This window comes from Dermacentor albipictus, chromosome 1 (assembly GCF_038994185.2).
Source record: "Dermacentor albipictus isolate Rhodes 1998 colony chromosome 1, USDA_Dalb.pri_finalv2, whole genome shotgun sequence".
Lineage (NCBI taxonomy): Eukaryota > Metazoa > Arthropoda > Arachnida > Ixodida > Ixodidae > Dermacentor > Dermacentor albipictus.
In genome coordinates, this window is record NC_091821.1 from 333,981,819 (window position 1) to 334,007,020 (window position 25,202).

The window sequence follows — 25,202 nt, forward strand, 5'->3', positions numbered from 1 at the left end:
TTATGTTTACTGCAGGACGAAGGCCTCTCCCTGTTATCTCCAACTACCCTTGTTTTGTCCTGCGCCAAATGATTCCAACTTGCGCCTGCAAATTTCCTCATTTCATCACCCCACCTAATTTCTTGCTGACCTCGACTGCGCTTCCCTTCTCTTGGCACCCATTCTGTAACTTTAATGATCTACCGATTATTCATCCTACGCATTACATGGCCTGCCCAGCTCCCTTTTTTTCTCTTAATGTCGGTTAGAATATCGGCTACCCGCGTTTGCTCTCTGATCCACACCGCTCTCTTCCTCTCCCTTAACGTAACGCCAAACATTTTTCGCTCCAACGCTCTTTGCGCGATGGGGCGGAGCGAATTATTGCGGAATAAAGAATAATTTATTTTTCTACAAATGTGTGATTTCGAGGTAAAAAAATCGTTTAAAATCTGAAATTGTCACTGATTACGCAGCACAAGTCGGAAAGTATGATTATGAATTTATTGTAAGATTTCGACTCTTCATGAACTCTGCATACTTTCAGACAATATATTAAAATATTGGACATCATTTCAACAATAATACTAAGAAACGTCTAATGTTTAATCCGTGTAAGTTATCACACGAAGACTACTTGCAAGGGCGACTGGCAGAAGAGGAGCTGGTGTTAGACGCCAGTTCTTCGTTTAAAATGGATACCGCTCTCGCTGCTACAAAAGTGCGATTATTCAGTTTCTCAGACCATATTTTTGAATTTTTTTCAATCTTTCAAGCCTCAGTCAGCACCCATCCACTAAACTTATAAACAGTGGTACGATTTGCGCCTCTTGCCATGGGATCAGTACAAGAACAAATTCACGCCCCCCTCCGCCCACCCAATTTAGGCCGATATTCATCAAATCATTCCGACTGCAGTATGGTCAGACGTTTCAATGCAGCAAGCGTGTAGTACTTGACCACATCGACCCTTGCCACTCTCCCATATCTTGCGTAGGTCCCACATATTAATATTTATTTATTGAACCTTTACTCACGTGCGTTGTTCGAGCAAACAATTCACAATAATTTAGCCGCGGCGGTCGCGTAATGGTTTCGGCGCTGCGCTGCTAAGGCCAAGGGCAAGGTATCAACTCTCGGCCCCAGTTAGACGGGGGCGAAATCCAAAAAACGCCCATGTATATTGTGCATTGGGTGCACCTTAAGGAACCCCAGCTGGTCAAAATTAAATCAGGCGTCTCCCACTAAGGCATGCCTCATAATCACATCATGGTTTTGGCACCTAAAACTCCGGAACTTAGTTTTTTATTTATTCACATTAACGTAAACTCCTACATCGCATGGCATCTGCAAACTTTTTTTGTTGCAACTAAGAAGCAGGCCCAGTATCCCCCCCCCCCTCCAAAAAAATTTATTGGTAACTAATCATTGTTCGGAAGAGCAAATGCAAGCCAATCCTAGTAGTATTTGGGGTTTTACGTGCCAAAACCACTTTCTGATTATGAGGCACGCCGTAGTGGAGGACTCCGGAAATTTTGACCACCTGGGGTTCTTTAACGTGCACCTAAATCTAAGCACACGGGTGTTTTCGCATTTCGCCCCCATCGAAATGCGGCCGCCGTGGCCGGGATTCGATCCCGCGACCTCGTGCTCAGCAGCCTAACACCATAGCCACTGAGCAACCACGGCGGGTTGCAAGCCAATCCTGATGTTGGACATAATATTAGAGAAGGCGACTGGCCAATGTCGAAGAGCACGTACGAAAGAAAAGCTTAGTGAATTCAGCCCCAGATGCTGGCACAAGCGGTTAGCGGCCGCCCCTGCTTGTCACAGGGGGAAAATGGGACATTTATCAGAAGTCGCCGTACATCGCGAAGGCAAAATGAAGCACATATAAGGTAACGTAAATTAATCGGCGTTCTGCTCCCTGCTGGTTATAAGATGTGGGACCTTTCGATGCGTCTTTCTTTCTTCCGAAGTCGCACCACACCATATGGCTCGTGAAACTAAGATAAAAGCACACGCTTTCTCTCATTCCCGGTGGGCGACGTTTCTTGTACGAACGAGAAGTCACCTACAGAGAGAGAGAGAGAGAGATAAATGCGTTAGCGGCCTAAATTACGGCACGAGCTATGGGCGTGTGTTGTACGGTGTAGTTTCAAGCTATTCGCAGGTCATGTCACGCTCAGCGCTTAGGTTGTGGTGCAGCCGAGGAGTTACAGCGAGAGCGCTCCTTTGTATAGCAACAAACTTCGTCGAAAACTTTTCGAGAGGAGTTCCTGCAGTTCATACATTCTGCTTAAGCGGCAACATCAGCCGCCAGGTTTCACTGCGTTTAAGAAATTGTGTCGCAGAAGCGGAAGTTTTCTTTTTTTCTTTTTTTTCCCTACCCATAATGCTTAAAAGCGACACCGGGTATGAGAAAGCTACCGAGACCTCGTGAACACGACACTTTTTTTCCATTAGACTCCTTCACTAGCAGACTGTCGTAAGTGAAAACACAGCTCCTGGCTCTAATCAGGCGCAATATGAGTCTATATGTTACGGCGTTCTGGAAGAAAATAGGCCGTTTCCGCCTAGTTGCTGCGGGTGCGTAATAGAAGTCGCACACGTCATAGAGCTTTCGGGTAAAATTACTAAACGGAACTCTGGCGCTGAGATCGTTGAGCTGGCATGGGAATGGTGGTTAGCGCACGAATTTCTTTGATATTCGTTTTTCTGACTTCAAGCCTTCTGGTGTCTCTATTTACGGTGCTTCATGTATCGTTATCTGCCTTAACTTCGAAGCTACGATGTATTTCTCAACGCAGAAGGTAAGGGGACTCCGCGCAGATGCATAATTATCGAGAATTGTTGCATTCATGCGGCAATATTTTGTCGAAAATGATCAATTTGCAAGGTCACTCAGCCGTTTGAAGCCAGAACAACGAAGTTTAGCGGAATTCATGCACTGACCCTCATTTGTCGTCCTGGTCGGACCGCCCTGCGTGCAGCTTTCATTAACACGAGCACCACAGCTATGTCTCGTAATCTTCCTAGGACACACTAAGACACACGAAGGAATCTTTCATGTGGCAGAATAACGAGGATAATAATTTTGCTGTCAAAAATGCAAGTACTCATTCAGAAAGACCGAGAAATGGAAGATTTGGTGCACGCTAATGGCAAGAGCAGAGTGACGAGACCAAAAGTCGGAAAAATCATGCGATGGCACGCTGTGCTATCAACTAGATGTTATAATTAAAAGAACGAAGGGTATATAAGTGAAGATAAGTTCTCACGGGATCGCTACACAAAGGCTCTTACCTTTCAAAGGCGGTCAAACTTTACATGCAAAGCGCCGAGTAACGGCGTTATTAACAAATAAACTACAGTGAAAAAAAAATCTTAACAGAAAAGCAGATACCCATGGCAACACGGCAACGTCACCATGCATGCTCTTTCGCTTGATGTGCATGCAGCAAAGTTCGTTGCCGGTCAGCACTGAATGTTGTAGCGTCTTCTTCCTGGGTTTTGATTCCATCATCCTGCTCCAGATATAAGTATACCTGTTCAGAAAAGCGTGTCCCAAAGTTAACGCTTCGTGCTGTCGCTCGCTTCACTATTTCAACAATATGTTGTGTCGGCGAAACACAGATTGCGCGACATCCGACAGCAGGCTTGCAGGAACACAGCGCTCATGAAGCCACCTGGCGTCTCGGCTGCCCTGACGCCCTCCGCAGGTGACCTCCAACTTTGGGAGCGCGGGCAGTGTGTGCACTCAACCACGCGGACAGCCACGTGGAGCCACGATCACGCTAGAGAATACGGGCGGTCTCTTCCGCTAGCGCCATTTAGATCACGTGACCTTGAAATTGGGCGAGCGAGATTACCGCCGAGCCGCTTCCTCCTTTAATATTATACCTTTTCTCATCCTCGCATGCTTGCCCTCGCCTCTGCAGCATACAGCGCGCGGGCCCATCATTCTCCTCGCACTCGGAGCCAAATAAATAACACTTATTATTCCTCTTTTCTAACTGCAAGGAGAATGAGCGGCCCGCGCGATATATGCTTTAGACTTCAATCAATGCATGTCGGTGAGAACGACGGTGAGAATTCGCTTGGCGTGCCCATATAATTGCTATACCAATAAAATGTCCCCGAGTGGCCTGTCGCGCAGCAATTTTGCACGCATTTGCGGTCTTCTTTAACGCTCGGAAAAACACTCTTATATAGCACGTATTGAGCAACAGAAAGCTGTATCGGGAGTTTTTCAGGTTGCTCTACAATTTTCTCATCGAAACTTTTCATCAAATTATAATATCTGATAAGTTTATTAATTAATTAAGACTACGAATTAGGTGGAATGAAAAAATAATCATCTGAGTATTTCGAAGTGACCGCAAGCGATATTACCTTTGTTCTGTGCAGCTACATTGCATTTGCATATTTCTTAAGTTTGGCAAAAGTTACGTGGGACAGCCTGTATATTTAAAGATACATACAATACTTGCCCAGGAAAAACACAAACCAACTGTCGAAGCAACAAAGTCATATGTTAGGTTTGTAGGTCCCAAGTAAACAAACTGCTGAACTCTTTCAGTTCATTTAATCGCTTTGGAAGGGGTGATGTTTAAGATGTTTGCTTGCATTGTCGTGCAGTGCAAACGGGTGCCAGCAAGATTGCGGGAAATTTTATATATGCGTTCTGCATGCCACTCAAAGCGAGCATGGTCTATTCATTTATTCATGTGTGCATCGGCGCTTATTAGCCATTTAGCTGCTGGACCATATTATTACTAATTTGAATCACGTCAACGTAAATACAAACATCACAAATAGAAAGATAAGTGGTGCTAGCAATTCTCTACCAAGCGCGACACCACGCCCACCCGCTTGCAGAGGAGAGGAACAAAAAGAAGAAGGAGATAAATGAATTAAAAATAGAGAAAGGAATAAAGAACACATCACACGGTCACACGCATAGCACCGACGTTGCAGACGAGAGTATAGTGCCGTGATTGACAAAATTCCAGTACGGCTCTGTGAGCACCACATCGAGTAGACGCACGCCCTTTCGGAAACAATATATCGCTAAGGTGGAACATATTGATAATACAACGCAGTGCTTCGAAGTGCTGAGGTCCTGCGCGATTTCTGCAGTGTTGCCGGAGCGTGGGCCCGTCATCGAGGGCGTGCGTGGACGCTACCAGCTTGGAGACGTCCTGAACGCCACCTGTAGGTCGAGGCCTTCCAAACCTGCACCTTTCCTCAACTGGTTTGTCAACGGAAAGCTGGTGAGCGCCGCTTGCACTATGCCGGGCGCCCTCCGCACTTAGGACAAAAAAGCGAAGTGTGATACCTGGTGCACCAACAAAAAAGCAATACTGTTGTAACTCCCTCTATGCTTGGCCTACTGATGCACACAAAAAAAGAAAAAATCATTTATTACTGGCGAAAATCCCAAACAAAGGACACACTTTGTTCTTCCGTTCTTTCTTTCTTTTCTTTTTTTCTAAATTTTTTTTAAATTCTTGAACCCTAATCATTTCACTCGTGACACCTAAAATTCCACTTCGGCTTTTATTTTGTAGATGTGCATCCCTTTAACTACCTGAACTTGGATTTCTTAGTCTAGAGTGTGCCTTGCGCGTCAATAAAATTCCAGTCACTTAAGGATATCTTATTAGCTTCACGTGCTGAAAACAAACTTTGCAGTAAAATGACAACTTTTTGAGAGCAGCATTCCGGGCTAGTTGGTAATCCATTGCTTAAATGATATTGCGCGACATAAAAACGACACGGACGTGAAAGAAGACGACACAACTTTTTATTTCCTTTACTTGCCACAACATATGAGAATAGTTTAGGTTCTCGGTTTATTATTATCAAAGGTACATACTGGAAGGTACATACTTTTGCAATTACGCGTCCGTATAATGCCTGTATGGTCTCCTCTTGTTAAGCACGCGTCTCTCAAAACATTTTTTGAACAACTCGGTTTCCTGTTCGACGTCACAATGCTGACGAAAACGTGGTAAACAGATGACAACGTTCGAACCTTAACTGGCTATAGCGTGCTTTTCTTAAATTGCCCTTGTCGAAGTGGTGGCGGGATATCAATGTTGATAACAGACATGCTAAACTGTGAACTACCTGAGGACCTTATTTTTTCAGAAGCTGATTGCGAAGCATTGAGTACTGAGCGGATGGAACCACCATTGCAGGACTCATTTATGACACTGACATTGAGATCCCCGATGTAGACCTTCCAGTGCTCATAAAACCAGCGAGTGAGAACAATGTTATTGTGCACGCCAGCCGTCTTGGTAAGATACGTTGTGTGAAATTAACGTTCAAGGGTGACTTGAACCATGGCTCACCACTCTTTTCGGGACGAGGTACAAAAAGCAGCAATTTTCGAATGGAATTCCCGGGAACTCCGATTGCGCATCACTTATTTCAGACGCTTCGTGTACGCAAACAAGTTTCCCATCATCATCATCATCTGCGAACCAAGCTTATCGAACTCAATCAGGCTATCCGGTTTTGAATCATTTATGCCACCAACTATTCGTGAAAACAGCAAGGTTATGGTGTTTTTTCGCCGGGATCTCACCTACATTCTTCAGCTTGTACTGATATTTCGCCTTCCGAGTCGGTGTGGACGAAAGCGCGGCTTGCAGTCACTGCGACGGCGAGGAGACTATCAAACAAGTACTTTGCCACTGTCTTCGATACAGCGCGCACCACCTGTCACTAGCGACCACATTGGCACGCCTTGACGAACAGCCATTTTCAGAACAGTCAGTCTCGGAATGCCGACATGAACTGTCGTCACAGCGAAATTCAGTCAAGGCTTTGTTGAGCTTTTTACATCACAGTGGCCTATTAGAAAGACTATAATGATCCCATTCCGTCCGCTTCCATTTTTTTTGTTCATTCTTTTATTTTTGTCACGCTCTTCTTTCCGTCTTTACTTCCCCTTTCCCTTCCGCTAGTGCAGGGTAGCGAACCGGAGGTATTAACTCTGGTTAACCTCCCTGCCCTTTTCTCATTTGCATCTCTCTCTGTCTATTCCACCTAGAAAATTAAATTCTTTCAAAACTAGCGAGAAAACCAAGGCAATTATATTCATATCAAAGGTGTAGCAACTTCCTGTAGACTTTTAACTCTTTTTAAATCAAAATCCAACCGACATACTCAGCAATTTTAAATCTCTAGGTCTGATATTCACTCAACATAAGCTTTAGGCCATGTAGATCGATTATACAGTAACAAGGCTGTCACGAGCAACAGCTTTGCTCTATGAGAATAGAGATGTACTGCCCATGAGCATTAGAATGTTATTATATCACTAAATTTTTTTCTTTCTAACATGCATTACTGCTTTCTTGTACGGGGCAATACAACGTCAATATAGAAAAGCTCGCTCGCGCCCAAAAGAACATAGCTAGAGCTATGACTACTGTTCCATCATACGCTGCAGTGGCTCCTTTAATAAAGAAATATGGTTTAATGTACATGTAAAACTTTAAGATTATTACTTCAGTAAAATATTATTAAGAGAAAAACGGCTTTCTGTTCCGATCGAAGTTACCTTGCGAAACTTGCATTACAGACATATCTGTATATATATATATATATATATATATATATATATATATATATATATATATATATATATATATATATATATATATATATATATATATATATATATATATATATGTGTGTATCGTCATGGTAATCATGGAATGCACATGCTCAAAAGTACGACTCGAAAACCGGTAACATATTTTTGTGATCGTAATATTTTGTGGCAAAATCTAACAGCACTAGAACTTAAGCCTGTTTCTTTTTTAATTTCTGTAAGCCAGCATACGTTATTCTTTTTTTTCATCATCTTCTTCATATCATTATTACACCAGTACTAGTTGAGTGAAATGCTTATACGTTCATTATTGTTTGCTATTACTATTTTTCTTGCTATAATATGTTGCTGCTTAAACGTACGGAAGTGAGAACCCGGCAAGTCGCCTCATCGGCAGCTTTTTCGTTTCACCCTTCCATGTACACTGATACAGGAATAAACTGAATGATTGATAATAAGAGAGAGAGACAAAAGCGAAGGAAAGACAGGGAGGTTAGCCAGTGTAAATACCGGCTGACTACCCTTTGCAGGGGAAAGGGGTAAAGGGAATAAAATGATTGATAATAAAATGCGTATTACTGGAGGCGGAATCTTCGTTAGGAGGCACAACAGTGTGGCGAGATCGAAAGTGTAGGAGAGGACACTCAACCTTTCTTAGATCAATCACGCTCGTAACTGTTCATTTGATATGCAAACCGAAGCTAAACATTCTTTTTTTTTCAGAACTGAGCAGCCGAGTTTGTAAACATGCTCATTCATCTCTGACATACGACCATTTAGCTGCTAAAAGGCAATGCCTGCCCAACACGCGTACTGGCATTTCCTCTTGTTTGTCCTTCAGGATACTCTGATATTTTACAGTGTCGGAAGTTATTTTTTCAGGTTTACTACGCCACACTTTGCCTCAGATGTGCAATATGTTATACAATCAACAGAGTTACCACAACCCCTTCCCCTTTCGCAGTGATTGTGGCATCTGGTTGCACTCAGACGATACTCGACTGCTTTCGGAGTGTGTTGCACGGTGTCGGAGCCGGCAGTGCCATCTATTTTGCACAAAGCAAACTAACCACTGTAAACTGTCAGGTTGGTGTAAAGTTTAACCGGAGAAGACACACAAATATTATTGCAGTAAACGACCATACTTATTTTACTTGGACGTATGCGTAAAGTATCGGCAGTTGCGTACTCGCTAACATGCAGCCTTGATTTAGTTTTCTTCGACAAAAATACCGATGTGCCGCGAAAACATGTCTCACGCGTTATGGTTGAACAAAGCGTCATAAGATGTCGCTTCTGTCATTGTTGGGCACCTAACGTCTGCAGTACCTGGTATTCTGGGGAGCGTAATGCCTATATAAACCAGCTAAAACCCTCTAATAGCGGCGAGCGAAAAACCCTCCGCGCGCTTTTGTAATAGACCGACACTTCCAACTTCCTCACTTAACCAAGGTGAGTAGGGCTAGTTGGTATTCCATGGTATCAATCATCACTTACAGCGCATACATAGACGGAGGACAAAAAAGGACGACGTCTAAGCTCGAAAACATTCTATCCCGATGCACCTGACTTTTACATAAAATGGCAGTATCAGAAAAGTGACGTCAAGCTTTCCCGCTAAATTAAGCGTCGTCCTTTTACGTCTGGAGGGGGTCACTTTCTCGGTTCTAATTTCTTTTTTTTCTTCCTGGCCTCCTATTTTTAAGTCCCTGAAAAGAAGCATGAGTTTCGAAAGCCCTTCCGCGTAATCGCCACATCGCCAGCAATTTAACGCCATATATCTGACAGGGAGACACGCCAAGGAGGCTAAATGTTTAACGCATGAACGCTTCCCAAGAAATGCGCATTATTTCATCGTTCTCTCTTTTTTCCACTCGCCCGTTAAAATGGGTCACTTAGACCTCCCCATCCCTACTGCTCCAGCGCTTTCATTCTCTCCGTGTTGAGACGCATGGCGGAGAGACGCGACAAGGCGACGGCTGTACCCATTCATAATGCAGGGTGGGCGTCTCGAGGACTCGGTATGAATGTTTGAGGTGCTCTTGGGGTATCCTTTTGTCGGAACCATCCCGGGCGTATAAGGGTGGCACTTGACAGGCCCTTTTCTCGGGCTCTATACATGCTCGCTTGCGCTCGACACACTTTATGGTGGCTTGCACCATTGTGCGCGTCTCGTTCGCGTTTCGCTCAGCCTAATGCTCAGCGACGGGCCACATGTGAATGAACTGCTGGGCATCTTGATACGCGGGTTCTCGTGCTTTCTTTCCGGTCGCAGCTGCGCCGAACCAGCTACGTGAAACGTGCATAGACAAAACAAGAAAGCATTCTGACGCTCTTCGTTACACGGGCACATTATCGATAAAGCGACATATTTTGTTCCGTTGAAACGCGTGGTCTAGTCGGTAATGAGGATGGTGATGTGACTGAATACGAACAGCGAAGGCTCCTCAAATTATCAAATCACAACCACTCCCATGCAGGAATTTGACGATAGCCTTGAGAATATCGCGCCCATGACATAAGTTTCGCCGTGGTTCCAACAAGATCTTTTTAGACAAAAGTTGGCTGTTCAACTTTCCTTTTTATTTCATCGCCCACTTCTCTGGTTTCACCAATGCAGGATAGCAAACCAGATATTTCTACCTGTTAAACTTCCTACCTTTCCCTAAATTTCTCCCTCTACCCTTTCACAAACGCTCGTCCAGTGCCAGAAACACAGTAGTATTCGCGAAAGACACGATAACAATCATGAGTTTGATAATAGTTATGGTGACGGCGATAACAACAACCAAACAAGGAGGAAGTCGCAATGCACTAGCCATGAGTAGTAACGTAAGTACTACGTCTGTTACCACTGAAAAAAAAAAACAGTTCTAATGCGAACCTTTCCTTCTGAGTTAAATCAAATTATGGGTCTTAAACGACCTAAAGCAACACACATGTCATGAGGAACAGCATAGTCGGGAACTCCCACATAATTCAGACCACCTGAGGCTCTCTAACAAGTACAATAACCTATGCACACGAGCGTTTTAAATTACGCCTCCGTCGTAATGCGGCCTTCATGGCCAGAACCTTCCCAGGAATTTTGGACATTTCCCCTTCGGCAATCTGTTAAGCTTCAGCGCGTTGCATTAACGGAAGTAAATGAACAGCATATTGAAAAATTATTTTACAAGAAAATTGGCTAACTTTCAACAAATTGCAGGTAGCAACATCGGAAGAGAACTTCCTTCTAAAAATCCCAGTCAGCACTTCTTATGAATAGTGAATGCGAAAGCATTAACGTCCAATCGAACGGCGCTGAGCGGTTTTTCGAGTTTTGCGCTGCGAGCAACGTAGCACAGCGGTACGTACTGCGCGAGCCAGCAAGTAGCAGCAGCCTGCGGTGTCAACGCCGCATGATACCTACGCGGCGATGCCCTCTCCCCTCATGCCACACCTGGCGCGCTATCGCCACAGCAGTTCGCTTTCGCCCGCTCTGCCTAGCACAAGGCATGTGCACTTCGCTGCTCCGCAGCGCTCGTGAAGGCAGCGAGGGTGACGCGGTCTCGTGTTGATGCCCTCTCTCCTCACGCAACACCTGACGTGCTATTGGAGCAGCAGATGTACCCTTTCACCCGCTCGATCCACAGCTCGTGACGTGGTCTTCGCTTCCAATGGTATTGCATGTTTGTGTGCCGTTTCGCTGCTGCAGACGACAGACGCCGGCTTTATCGCTCAAGACGATTTGACGCGTTCGCATCAATAGCAGGCGCACTTACGGCACTCAGTCGATCCTTGGCGCTGTATTATAGCAGAGTTTTTCCCCCGCCAAGAATACTGCTGCAACGCTGGAAAAACTTACGACTAAGTGTCGGAAATGCGCATAATATTTGAACGAAGTAACCTCTCGACGTTACAAACTGAAACTTGAACATTGACCAATCTTCAAAATTATTTTTTTGACAATCCTGCCTATTCAGTTACGCTAATGTACTGCGGTGAAGTTAAAAAGATTGCCGCAGAGGCAATCTCAAAATTTGGTGGGCAAGACCAAATAGGTGATGTCATGCTCATCAGAAAGAAAAAATAAATCTCTGTTTTCCCCGTTCTCCAATGTAGGGTAGTAAACCGGATTTTCCCTTCCGGCTGCCCTCTCAGCCTGTACCACTAGTCGCTTCTTATCATCTAGCTCCTAAATGACGTCGTTTGAAATAAAGTCTCAATATTTAAAACAGCGTCAGGAGGTTGTCCCATAACCCGTCTCCAGTAGTCACCGGCTAAAATCGTACCTTATATTTTACTGCAATGAAGAACGACAATGTAGGGTAACACCCATAACTTGCTTTCGTAAGTTCAAGACGGCTTCATGCTGCGTTCAACACAACTTTTGTCAAATGAAACAGTCAATCAATCAAAGCGAGATAGAGGTTCGCAGAAAAATGGAGATGAAGTGATCAACAATGGTTTATCAAGGAATGCCTCGACAGCCGACCTTTCGACAAAAAGGATTTGTTCTCGCCAGGCCAGCAACTGCCTTCGTCAATTTATGTCTTCATTTGTTGCCTTGGCCAAGTGAAGCCCCTTTTTCAGAGGCATATCTCTTGTTCAACCAGTGATAATTATCTATCGATAATAAAAGGCTTGCGATTGGTGTAGCACACCACCAGCGGCTACTTGCCGATCAACTTTTTTTTGCACTTGCGCGAAATCAGCCGTCACTGCTTTTCCAACTGCGGTTCGCAGGCGCCGTCCCACCAGGTGACACACAAGGGCCCATACCGGCGCGCCAATGCGTTGCAGGCGTCTGTGTCCACGCTGCGATTCCAGATCACGGCCCGTCACCTTGCTCACGGCTTGATCAGGCTGCGCTGTTCCTCTTCGATCAACAAGAACCACTCGCGAAGCAGCCAGGAACTGCTCGTGGGCACGCAGAGGCATCTGGCTACCGAGAAAAGTACTCGACGCCCTTTTTACTCTCAGTGTATTTATCCCCAGTGCTCTCCTTCTAGGCGTTTTTTTTTCTGTTTATATCTGTGCCAATGCTCAACAAGTGTATTCTTTTTATCTGATGTCACATGAGAATGCAACTACACGGTATCGAAACAATGAAAATGGTCTCTTGAGAGGCCCACTCTCATGGTCTGGCCAGTTGCGCCATGATCCTAGCCGCACCTGTGAATACCCTGAAATATAACGCAACATTTAAGTAAAAATCAGAGGGCACATAAGCACTTCTTCCGAGTTTTGAATGCGAAAGCGTTGATGTCCACTTGAACGCCGATGGGTGGTCCTTCGAGTTATCAACTCCTCGCGGGCAGGCGAGCGCGTTGAGAAGCTTGGCGCGTTTTGATTTGGCCTTACCGAGGCACAGTTAGAGCCCAGGCGAGAACGTGCGCGGTCAAGGAACGCGCGGATAACACAGGCTTCTGAGAATGAGAGTGAGGGTGACCTGGCGTCGCGGTAATGCCGTCTCCCTTCACGCAACACCTGACGTGCTATCGCTGTAGCAGGTGTCTCTTTTCACCTGGGGAGGGGGAAGGGGGGGAGTGTCAGTGTTCACTTAAGGCTAATTCACACTAGGCCAAGACGACACTGATTGCGGTCTGCCGACTGTCGGCGACAGCGTTTCTTACTTCGTGTCGATGCCTCTGTCACACTCTACCGACGCCGACAATCTGCCGACGGTCGGTGGAGGGTTCGGCACCGGCAAAGTGTGGCAGAGGCGCCGACACGAAGGAAAAAATGCTTTCGCCGACAGTCGGCAGACCGCAGTCGGTATCGTGTTGGCTTAGTGTGAATGAGCCTTCAGTGGACATGTCCATTTTGTCTGCTGCTTTAGTTCTCATTGATCGGGCTGGGATACGCGTCAGAAAGTGACAGGTGCACCCAGCCAATCAGCACTTCAGCAGCTGATGAAATGGCTATGTCCACAAGGTGGATACTTACAGAATACACCCCCCCCCTCCCCCTCCTGCTCTGCTTCATCGAGCTGCTCTCCTGACGTGGCCTTGCAGCCAATGGGAATTTAGTTGTCGTTTTTCGCTTGTCTACAAGACAGACGCCCGCTTTTTTGCACAATGGACCATTTGACGCTACCGCAGCAAAAGCAGAGTTATTTGAGAAAAATTACACATGCTCCTGCCAGAATAACGCTGATGACCCGGTACATGTGACTACTCTGTCGCTTGTAGGCCCTCCAACACATCTATTCGTAAGCCATATATACGCATCATTAGAGTTGTGACACAGTGTTTGGTTCGTGAAACAGTTGCGAAAGAATGTGACGGATAAGCCATCCTCTAATTCTGGCTGTGCATGCTGACGTGTGAGTACCATTGGTTGTTTATCACACAAGCACTTTCAACCTGCAGCTTACGAAGAGGAGAACGCACCGACAGTGACCGGCGTGAAGCCGTACTACTCGGTGGGACACACGATCGACCTCAACTGCAGCGCTGTCATGACAACCGATGAGATTGAGCTGGAGTGGTTCATCAACGATGATGAAGTACGCCAAGCTCTTCTGGTTGCAGTCTTTTGACGCTTAACAGTGAATCATAAAAACATGAGCACCCTAATGAATATCGATCTTTGCATTAAAGAAAAACTAATCACACGCAATTATGGTTAAGGAAGGAGTTAGGGGTAATTTCCGCAACTCGCGAAACTGAGGTGAACTGAACTAGCAGCCATAACTATAAAAAACAAAACAAAAATGAAAAACGAGAAAAAAAACTTCTACAAGCTTAAAATTATTGTGAAACTGTAATTTGCACTCGGCAACTCATTAATATCCTCATATGTCATTACAAAGGCATACAGAAACCTCTGTTACGATTTCAAACACCAAAGTAGCGAGCAAACATGGAGTACTGAAAGTCATTTTGCAACAGATTTCTTCAGTAATCGGGACGTGTGCGTCAAGGCGTAAGTAAGATGTGTAATTCCACTTACTCCTTTGCCCCCAGCTATACAGCAAATAAACTTGCACGATAAGTGCAATAAAAATATAAGATTAAGGATTTATAAACATAATATAGGCGTAAATACTAATGAGTTCGCGTACAATATCTTAGAGAGGTCAAGCATGCACATTACGTATTTCAGCAGGTTAGACCGCCACAGAAGTTGCCTCGGACGACGAAAGCACGCCTTTTCTTAGAAAATTGTGACTCACGTTGACCACTGTCTCATGCATAATGTGACAAAGTGAAACGAAAAATCCACATTCCCGTAGGAATTTCACGATACTCTTGTTTCTTACTTGTGCGGGTCAAAATTAGGCTCTTTCTGGTGATGTTATCTGTCACGATCTCATAATTTACCTTTCGCAGTTCCACCGACAGTAGATTCGCGCATACGAGCATAGCAGTTCGTAATATACAATGTTGAGAAGCCGCCGTCGCGCAGCCTTCCACTAATCTCTCAACACCTTCTTTTCCTTCGCTACCGCCAGCACATGCCGAGCGGCTACCAAACACGTTACCCCACGAGCAGACAGCCCGAGACCGGCCTGCGCGAGACGGTGGTGCGTCTGCGCTTCGTCCTCCAACCGCGACACTACCACAACGACGAGCTGCGGCTCCGCTGCACGGCCACCTTCTCCAAGCTGCTCACGCTCTCCTCCGAAGAGACGGTCCTCGTCGCCTCCCAGCAGACGCCGGGCTTCCACATAGCCGAGAGCCGCTCAGGTGAGGAAGGAGTGGCCATGGTCTGAACGACGATCGAGGAACTTTCGTGAGGCTGCAGTCCGGTATTAGAAACGTGGGCATCGCGCTGTTGTATAAGGCTTGAGAACGTGCCGTCAGAATGCCCAACTTTCCACAGCTGTCTCTGTGTTCTAGCAATTTCTAACGAGTTAATCTTGCTCGAACTGCAATTGATGATACAGTGAACTCTCACTTGAGTGAACTTCAAGGGACCGAAGGAAATAGTTCACTTAACTGAAAGTTCATTAAACTGAATATTCACTTGACCAACATACGACACGGCATACAGAGTCAAAAGTTTGAAGTACAATTCATGGAGCAAAAGACATGGCATCCATAGTGTTAGAAATGTGTGAAATGGAATTTGTACATTCCATGAAAAACACACCACGTGGGTCGTTTGTGTGCACACGCGCAACCGACGAGATTGGAAAGAGAGACGACGACCATGCCACGACTAGCCTGTCGGAAAAAAAAAGAACACACCGCGTGGTTTGTGGTGCGACAGATCGCCGCTTTGCTCTGGCGGCGTTGTAAGCGGCAGCGATGTTACTTTGGTTATGGTCTCCGAGACTACATGCTTGCTCGTTTTGTGCGTGCGACCTCAGAGGCCATGCCTCGTTGCATTCGTTTTCCGCGCCGCCGTTTTGCCCCAGGGGCGCTGTAGCGCCAGCGACGTTACATTGCCGCTGGAGCAGCGGTTTGATGAGGGCGGGCATCGGTTGCGCCTGCAGTGCAGTGCAAGCCTCGGTCCTCTGAGCGAGTTTGTTAAACTGAAATATTTACTGTTCCGAAATTCGTTTAAGTGAAACAATCTTGCATATAATCTATAAGAAAACTGGCGGGGATTTTTAAAGAGTTCGTTATTCAGGCACCAATGACATCACGACCTTTTCTTCAGACAGTCACAACCTTATATTCTGCCTTCTTTGTTAGTGGTGATGATGCTGCGCTGTCTCCTGAAGGAAAAACAGCAGAGGAGGGGAGGTTTCTTAGCAATTCCTTTCTCATGCGCAACAACTGTGGTCTAGCCACAGATCAGTTTCAACATATCATTTCACCCTGTACAGCGTGCTCTGTTACAAGGTGACTTTAAACGCGGCGAAGACAACCTTTTTTGAGCTCCTGACGTCGATGTTTAATACGAAAAAACCATCGCTCTTGATTGGAAATAATGATGAAGTGTACCTAATTTAGCAGCTGTGAAAACTATTCCAATCGTTCTCTACAGAACGATTACATGACCTCCGTTTTCTTTCTACTCTGATAAAACTGAGAAACATTTGAAAGGATCTGTACGTGCCATAAAATAATAAAACGCCAACCCTTCTTTTAGCTACTGCAGCAGAAAGCAAATATTCTTCCAACCTTCTGACATGATTTCCCAGAGAAATATAATGTAATTATTATCTTTATTATATGCATAGAAATAATATAAGTGAAACGTTAAGCATTCAGTTAGGAAGCAAGTGTACTTGGTAGAGACAGAACGCAATGTTTCTCAGGGGCACTAACAGTGATCTGGTTAAAGCCATTCAAAACACACTTTTTGCGTAATATGCTCTGGGTCCTAAAGCATTTACTAAGAAAGGCCGAAGTGGCGTGCCTTTAAACATTACTGAACAAACATTACTGTCGCATAATACCCAGGTTCTCGGGACAATGGCTGATGTGATGCATTTTAAAGTTTCATTTAGCACTATAACGCAGGCACTGCCCCTAGTCAGAGCGCCATGGAGGTTCCTAAAATGGTGCAAAATCCTGCATGTGCACTCAGTGGTGAGCACGCAGTCGATCACTTAAAAAACGCAACCTAACATCATTGTCCTTGAGATCAACTTGTCAATTAAGTACTCTTAAACAGACAACCCGAATAAAACTTGTTGCATAAGAACATATCTTATGGAATGCACTTTATGTTCAATTTCAAAGTGATTCGTTTGCTTTTGCGAAAGTATTTACGATGTCATCTATCCTTCGCTGAACGTAAGCTACATGCGTGACTGATGAGCACATGTGCTTACAAAATTGACTAAGTTTAGAGAGCGGAAAATAGCGAGAGTGGCACTGGGTAGCACAAGTACTGACGATACACGTTCGTTGGATGAAATTCCATTTGATAGCGCAAGTGCGATAGAGCAAGTGTCATTTCGATAAGGCTGCAGCATGATAGTGCAAGTGCCACAAATTGCTTTCACAGATAATGATGCTATGTCTCCCGTTTTTATTGACTTCTTATGCGGCTGCTCTGCTTGATTTAGCGTACAATTAAATTGGTCATTTTAGAGCTCAGCTCTTAGGCGCCCCTTTCTGCAGCGAGCGCCCGTGTCCTACCTCATAACTGAGCGAACGAGCACCGCAAAAGCTGAGAGCGAATGCAGAGCGCAGCGGGGTTTGAAAAAAGCGGCGACATCCAAGAGAGCGCGAGGAGGAAAGCGGAGGAGGAGAGTATGGCGAAAGCAGGAGAAGAAAGTTGCAGTACCGCGCAGGAGGGGCTTTTCTGCGACGATGACCACGAGATGGCGCCAAGGTAGCGCGCGCGGTGTGTATGGAAACAAAGCACTGCATGGGCGGAGTTTGTCTGCGGCGGCTTCTGTGAATCACTCCCACGCGTCCCCCACGCGCTGCCTCTCGTGATCTCCCGATTAGCGAGGCAGTCGCGCCACACTTCGCTCCGCTGGCAACGTTCCGCACTAGAATGTCCGCACTAGGCAATATATCGTGAAACGAAAACACGTATACAGCTGCGCTCAGGAGGAGGAGGAGGAGGAAATAAAGAGAAAAGGCATGGACATTAACCAGAAAGGCGTTGGTTAGCTGCTGTACTCTGGGGGACGCAAAGGAAGGAATGGAAAGATGAGACAGTGGGAAGGAGGGGCGGGGGAGGAAATCCGCGGTGAACTCGCGCACGCACGCGGAAGGCCTGAACGAGTCAAAGGCGTTCACATAAGGCCATTCGCCCTCAAGAAAGACAAAAGTGCCTTCACAGCTTTGTGGGCAGACGAGCGATGGGGAAGGTCTTCAAGTAGCACCTGGGCTACGCTCAATTTGACATTAGTTAGTATCGTAATCGTCGGTTAATTTTTTAAGGCCCGAATCACGAACTTTTCTACGTTAGAACGCCAGTGGAAAAAGGACACAGCTCAAAAAAGACAAGAACACTAGAGAGCGACATGCGCACAGAGCTGACTTACAATAGTTTACTCACGAAGCCATGAATGAATGCATATATGGGGTGCTACCAAGCGCAATATGTGAATGATCGGCAAAATACCTGGAGCTTCATTTGCAATGCTGATAATGACAGCCACACGCCCACGGTGCACACCGAATGTTTGCAATTCAAACCATTTCCCATACAATTTCCCAAATTTAAAATTGATGCATGAGCTACCAAACTTCCTGGGGAAGCCTGGCCCAATTATTTCACTGTCAGGGTTTTTTCCATTCTGCAAAAACTGCAAGTTTGCTTCACAAGCCAGGCGTGGCCATTGTACTGTGAAACACAAGAAGGGTTTAGGGCCCTGCATGACTGGCGTATTGTATGTGATTCCTCTTTCTTGTGCAGAAAAGTACGTGAGACAGACAGGAAAGTGCTTAAATGATCGTCTCAGGGAACACCGTAACAATTTGTACAACATGGTAGAGGGCCATCTGGATAATAATTGCCGCGACCACGGGTGTAAGCTCTACTTAGAAAAAAGCGAAGTACTGGCTCAACATAGTTCACAGATGACAAGTGAAATCATTCAGCCAGATTTTACTGGGAAGTTTGATAACTCGTGCGTCAGTCCTCCTTCGATTGCATTTTAATCTCGGGAAATAGCATATCTTAACAAGGTTTGAATAGCAAACGTCCCGTGTGCTCTGTAAGTACGTAGCTATCACTATCAGCAAAGCAAATTATGTTCCAGGTTTTTTGTCGATCGTTCACATATTGCGCACGGTAGCACTGTATATATTTATTCCTTCATGGCATCATGAATAAACTGCTGCAAGTCAGCGCTGTGTGCATGTCACTCCTTTTTCGAATGAATCACCATCAAACCCAAGCTTCCATGCTAAGTTAGAAGGCCAGAGACGGAGACGTACTATCAGACGATCACCTTCAGTGGTACTGCTACTTTGGCATGATGCATGCTAAACCAGCCATTCAGCTCATCCAGTTTTGCTCAACCAGCCAATAAGTGCAGTGAAAGTGATATTGCTGAAAGTGACTGTCCGAGAATACATACCACAGTTATACTCACTCGGTGACGACTCACTCCGACACTGCCTTGATAGGGTTAGTTTAAGCCACACGGTTGATGTGGGCGCCACAAAAATTAGTAAGCCTTCATTTGCCTACAGTCGTTTCAGTCGTGTGACATCTGTACGTATGTGACGTCATTCCTCATTCATATTGTAACTTTATTTGTGCATCTTAAGGACGGTGATTTCGAACGATCTGCTTCTTGTCCTCTGCAGGAAGAACCGCACCTGGCTGTGGGACGCTCTTCTGGACAGCCCTGGAAGCCGTGTTCGTCTTCTTCCTCTTGCGCTAGCAAGTTCGAAGGCCGTGACGGCACAATCTCAAGCGCACACGTGGACAGAAGAGAATTCAGTGGCGTTTGGCTTAATGTGTAGCATCACCGTTGCTCAGGCTTGGCGACAATCGCGGATCCGATGACCCCAGCTCGCCAATTTCAGTATCGGCGGAAGACACGGCAGCTGTGCGCGTTCAGTGCGTCGCGCTTCAAACTGCAGCGCTGGGATGACCGCTGTGCATGTGTCTATGCTTCCGGTGGCGATTCGTTTGTTGTTGTTGTTGTTCTTGTTGTTACTTTCCTATGTTACAGTGTTGGAAAGCAGTTGCTGCGGTCCTGCTTCGACACGACGTGTTTGGTAGGCATTTCTGTGAGAGCCGCGATGTTGTCGCTGAATAGTTATGCATCCTAGAATGTGTACAAGAGATGGGAACTGGTGACGTCTTATCTTCGAGAGGTGAAGTGGCTGGACATGACGTACTGCTGGTGTTTTTAGCATAATCCTGGTCGATAAGCACTTCATCGAGGTAAGTATTGGCAGCGATGCGCTCATATTACAGTTCGCATTCCTGAAATTATGTGCGGAACACCTGCTGGTGTCCCGTGGAAAGGGAACCCTGAGAAGCATTATGCACACTGATTTGCTAGTGGAAAACAGGCAGACATCATTTTAGTGGCACGGCCTAACGTCCCATTGTAATCTAGCATTAATGTGCACCAACCACTACTACCCTTCTCTTGTTTTTCAGGGATCATTCCTCTTCTTGAAGTGATGATATGGGAGCAAAAGAAAAACTTTTCTCGCTATTGTTTTTTTCTGCGGGGCACCGATAAATCCACTTAATAATTGTTCTTTCAACTAGGATACAAAAAGAAAATTTGTCTAAAAGAAGTAGACATTTGTTAATACGTTCACACCAATTTATTCCTATAAGATCTATTCAAAGAAAAAGGCCCATATTCACAAAGCATCTCTTACGTAAGTGTTCTTTGACATTAGCCAGCTCGTATATGTCGTCCGATTGAAAGCGTTCAAACAATAATGAGGCGATAGTTAATGCGGCAGCAAGTCATAATAATAATATTTGGGGTTTTACGTGCCAAAACCACTTTCTGATTATGAGGCACGCCGTAGTGGAGGACTCCGGAAATTTTGACCACCTGGGGTTCTTTAACAACCACCTAAATCTAAGCACATGGGTGTTTTCGCATTTCGCCCCCATCGAAATGCGGCCGCCGTGGCCGGGATTCGATCCCGCGACCTCGTGCTCAGCAGCCCAACACCATAGCCACTGAGCAACCACGGCGGGTGGCAACAAGTCAGGTATTCCATCTACGTCAGTGAGATTTTACATTTACGTGCGCAGTTCTTTTTATTCACCAATATGACACTACTTGGTGTTTCTGACTATTCAACTACAGATTGTGCTGAACTCCATTTAGTCCATGTTTAGCTTGATATTGATGCGAAGTATGCGGAGCTGCCGTAAGAACGGTGGGGAAAATTATGAAATTATTGAGCTGCAAACACAAGCGTTTCGATAACGCTGCTGTGTGAACAATAATGCAGATATTTTTTTCTTTGCCACACCGTGACAGCTTCATAAAGTTGAGTTAAACTTCATGAGTTAAAATGTAGGAAAATAGAGTGCTGATATGGTTGGAAATGCATTGTTTCTTTTTTTTTATACAAGACCACCCAGATTGATTTGTAACGAAAGTATGGCGTGTAAGCGAGGTTAGTTCTTTTAGTCATTCTTTTTCCTGCAAGAAGGTTAGTTGGTATCGTTGTTACAGAAACAGTCTAACACGCCGAATCGCGGAGACGGCAAATAGAAGTTTTGACGTGTTCTATTGCGCCCGCCGTCAAGTTCGTTTCCTCACTGGTTGCTCTTCCACCAACCCGGTACCTCTCCCTCCCCCCAACCCTGCCCCTTTTGAATTCAGGGATAGACGGCAAAGGAAGCGTCGCAACAATACGAGGACATGACCCGCTATCTCGCAGCCCGAACAGACCGAAGACAGCGGTGACACAATAAAAGTGCCTCTACTACGCACCCGTCTGTTCTCTGTACTTTGGACGTAGATGTACCGTCGACGTTAAACACGTGTCGTAAGAAAAAGAAATCAAGCTGCTCCTTGTGATTCCCGCTGATGCTCGAGTGTATCAAGTAAATGAGCTTAAAGGCGGACTGCAACGCCCTCTAACCGACGCAGCTATTTCTCGCTTTTCCATTGCTCCCATTTCTCCTTTGGTGCTTGTAAACGCTATATGTATGGCCGTCTGTTTCCAGTTACTGAATTTAAGCTTTACTGGACAATGGGCTGGCGAATACCTTCTTTTCTCTTCTGATGACACCCAACAGTTCAAATAGTTGTTGGAGCGGATTTCAAGCGTACAGTTCATTCGGCAACGCACAAGTACCATTTCATCTTACGGCTTCTAACAGTTAGCGTACAAATTACTTTTTAAAGATTATTTTCGTCGTGTCAGGTTTTGATTCAGCCCGAGCAAATGATCTCTTCTAATTTTCTGTGTCCGCACGTATAATACTATCCGCCTTACTGATTATTAGACGTTACTCTAGTGTATCATGTTAGACCAGCTTGCTTTATTAAATAAACTTGCTCTACAGCGTTCAATCACGAGAAGCGCCGCGCACGTCGTTATCATAAGCGCATAAGAGGCCTGTAGAAGTGCAAACCCATATCTAGAAGACTTCTCGACCGAAAACCTTAGGTGTCTCCCGCAGCTGTCATAGCTGACGCAAATTACAGTGACAACCTTGTGACTAGGATGATGACGTCGTGAAGGCTCACTTGTCACAGCCCTGGAATTTAATCCTGGGAGCGGACAAACCCAGTTTTCGTTTTCTGGTAACCTCTTTCTTTTGTTTTCTACCAAGAGACATAGAGACATGGGAAAAATAGGCTCAGGTACCCTTAGTAGATGTTTCTGCAAGTGATAACTAGAATCTACGCTACGAAAGCAATAAAAGTAGGGAGAGATGAGATAGAGATAGTTATTATCAGAGAAAAGCAGGGGGCCGCCCTGAATGAATGTTCCGACTCAGCAACTGGGAAGTGGGATGGGAGCAAAAAGAGAAAAGGAGAAAAGTGCTGTGATGAGGACGGTGATTTGAATGAACACGATCAGTGAAGACTTCAAATTATCAAGTCACAACCACTCTCGTGCAGGAATTTGACAATAGCCTTGAGAATATCATGCCCATGACATAGGTCTGGCCCAAGAAGAACTTTTCAGACAAAGGCTGACTGTTCAACTTTCTTTTTTATTTCATCGCCCACTTCTCGGGTTTTCCCAATGCAGTGTTTCAAACCGGATATTTCTACCTGTTAAAGTTCCTGCCTTTTCCTATATTTCTCCCCCCCCCCCTTTGACAAAAGCTCGTCCAGTGCCAGAAACACAGTAGCAGCGAAAGAGACGATGATAACCATGATATTGATAATAGTGATGGCGACGGCGATGACAACAACCAAATGAAGAGGAAGCCGTTGCACTGACCGTGAATAGTAACGTAAGTACTACGTATGTTACAACCATAAAAAAGAGGCACTTCTAATGCGAACTTTTCTTTCTGAGTTAAATCAAATTATGGGATTTAAGAGACCTAAAGCAACACACATGCAATAGAGCATGCCAAAGTCGGGAACTCCAACATGATTTCGACCAGCTGAGGCTCTCTAACAAGCACATTAGCGTTTGTAAACTCTATCCCGTCGTAATGCGGCCTCCATGACCAGAACCTACCTAGGAATTTTGGACATTTCCCCTTCGGCAGACCAATACCTTGGCACCGACGAGGAGCTGCTGGCGGAGCTCGCCAGATGGTACATTAACATCTCGAGACAGAGCTACACGCACATGCCACACTGCGTCCGAGCTCCCAACGAACAGCTGGATGCTGATATTTCGGAGGCAGAGGTCTATCGCTGCTCTACACAAGCTGTGCACGACGTTATCTCCGGGCCCCAGCGGGGTTACGAACAAGGCGCTGCTTAACCTCGACCCGAAGTCGGTGGGAGCAATAACCGAATACATGAACGAGTGCTGGCGCTCCAGCCGTTTACCTCCTGAGTGGAAACACGTACGGGTGGTGTTCATACCAATACCGGGCAAAAAACTGAACCTAAGGAATCTTCGCCCCATTTCACTCGCCTCCTGTCCAGGCAAGCTCATGGAGTATGTAATACTCTGCCGCTTACAGACCTTTGCAAAGGAACGCATCTCCCACCACCCACTACGCTTGGTTTTTGAGCACACTTGTCTGCCCAGGACGTCGTCCTTCAATTACACCACGACCTCTTACATCTAGAAAGCGGCTTGAGCACGAAAGCTCTACTAAGTCTGGACGTCCATAAGACTTTTGACAACGTGCTCCACGCGGCCATGCTCCAGAGGTTAGCCGACTTACAACCGGCGAACGAACCTACAAATATATTAGGTCGCTCCTCACAGACAGGACAGCCGAGCTCGGAGGCAGGGACCTGCGCTCGCCTGCAATCCGGCACGAGGACAGAGGCACGCTGCAAGGTGCAATATTGTCACCATTCCTATTCAATCTAGCAATGCACACCCTGCCTCCGAAACTGAATGAAGTCCCGGGACTCAGACGTGCTATACGCCGACGACATCACGCTCTGGACGTGTGAAGGGTTGGACGGCACAGTTGAAGAAACGCTCCAACATGCCACCTACATCGTTGCGCAACACGCGAACGCAGCGGGACAGAGTGCTCTCAACACAAGTCAGAACTCCTCCTGATCCGGCACCCACCCGAAGCAAGCACAAATCATCCCCCCCTCCCATCACGATACACGCAGTCAGTCATACCCGTCGAATACATGCGACTGCTGGGCATGATACTGCAGCAGAACCGACGGAACGGCATCACCATTGAGAGGCTCCAGATGATGGTGAACAAGACCACGGGACTGCTACACAGAGTGAACGCGCGTAAGCAAGGCATGAAGGTGAAGGACCTGCTCCAACTAGCCCAGGCCTTTGTCATCAGGCGTCTCACCATACGTACAGTAACAGAAGACAGAACGAGCTCGCCTCAACTGTATTATACGACACGCATACAAGGTAGCCCTCGGCTTACCAAGACACACATCCACCGAGAAACTTCTTCAAGTGGGAGTTCATAATACCAACGATGAACTCATTCAAGTACGCTGTGCATAACAGGTCCATCGTCTCCAAGGTAGCAAGACCGGCCGCTGGATACTCGCTCGAATACTCGCTCGAAAACCGCCATAAAAAACTTTGCGTGAAGAATAGTGGCGCAGACCTCACCAGAGCTCCTACAGTCACTATGCAACTGAGAAGAACCGCGCTCAATGGAG

At 45.9% G+C, this 25,202-nt stretch overlaps 2 protein-coding genes across 2 annotated transcripts in view; one reads left to right on the top strand and one right to left on the bottom strand.

Moving 5' to 3' along the window:
* The window catches only part of LOC135915018 (uncharacterized), a 189,173-nt gene extending 167,284 nt beyond the window's left edge, over positions 1-21,889 (top strand). The window contains exons 4-9 of the mRNA XM_065447969.2: positions 5,122-5,255; positions 12,341-12,551; positions 13,969-14,105; positions 15,054-15,288; positions 19,774-20,359; positions 21,780-21,889. Coding sequence (XP_065304041.1) covers positions 5,122-5,255; positions 12,341-12,551; positions 13,969-14,105; positions 15,054-15,288; positions 19,774-19,850 — 794 coding nt within the window. The 3' untranslated portion in view covers positions 19,851-20,359; positions 21,780-21,889. The remainder of the gene's footprint in view (positions 1-5,121; positions 5,256-12,340; positions 12,552-13,968; positions 14,106-15,053; positions 15,289-19,773; positions 20,360-21,779) is intronic.
* Positions 1-25,202, bottom strand: part of LOC135910143 (uncharacterized) — a 766,803-nt gene that overhangs the window by 587,773 nt on the left and 153,828 nt on the right. The window lies entirely within an intron of this gene.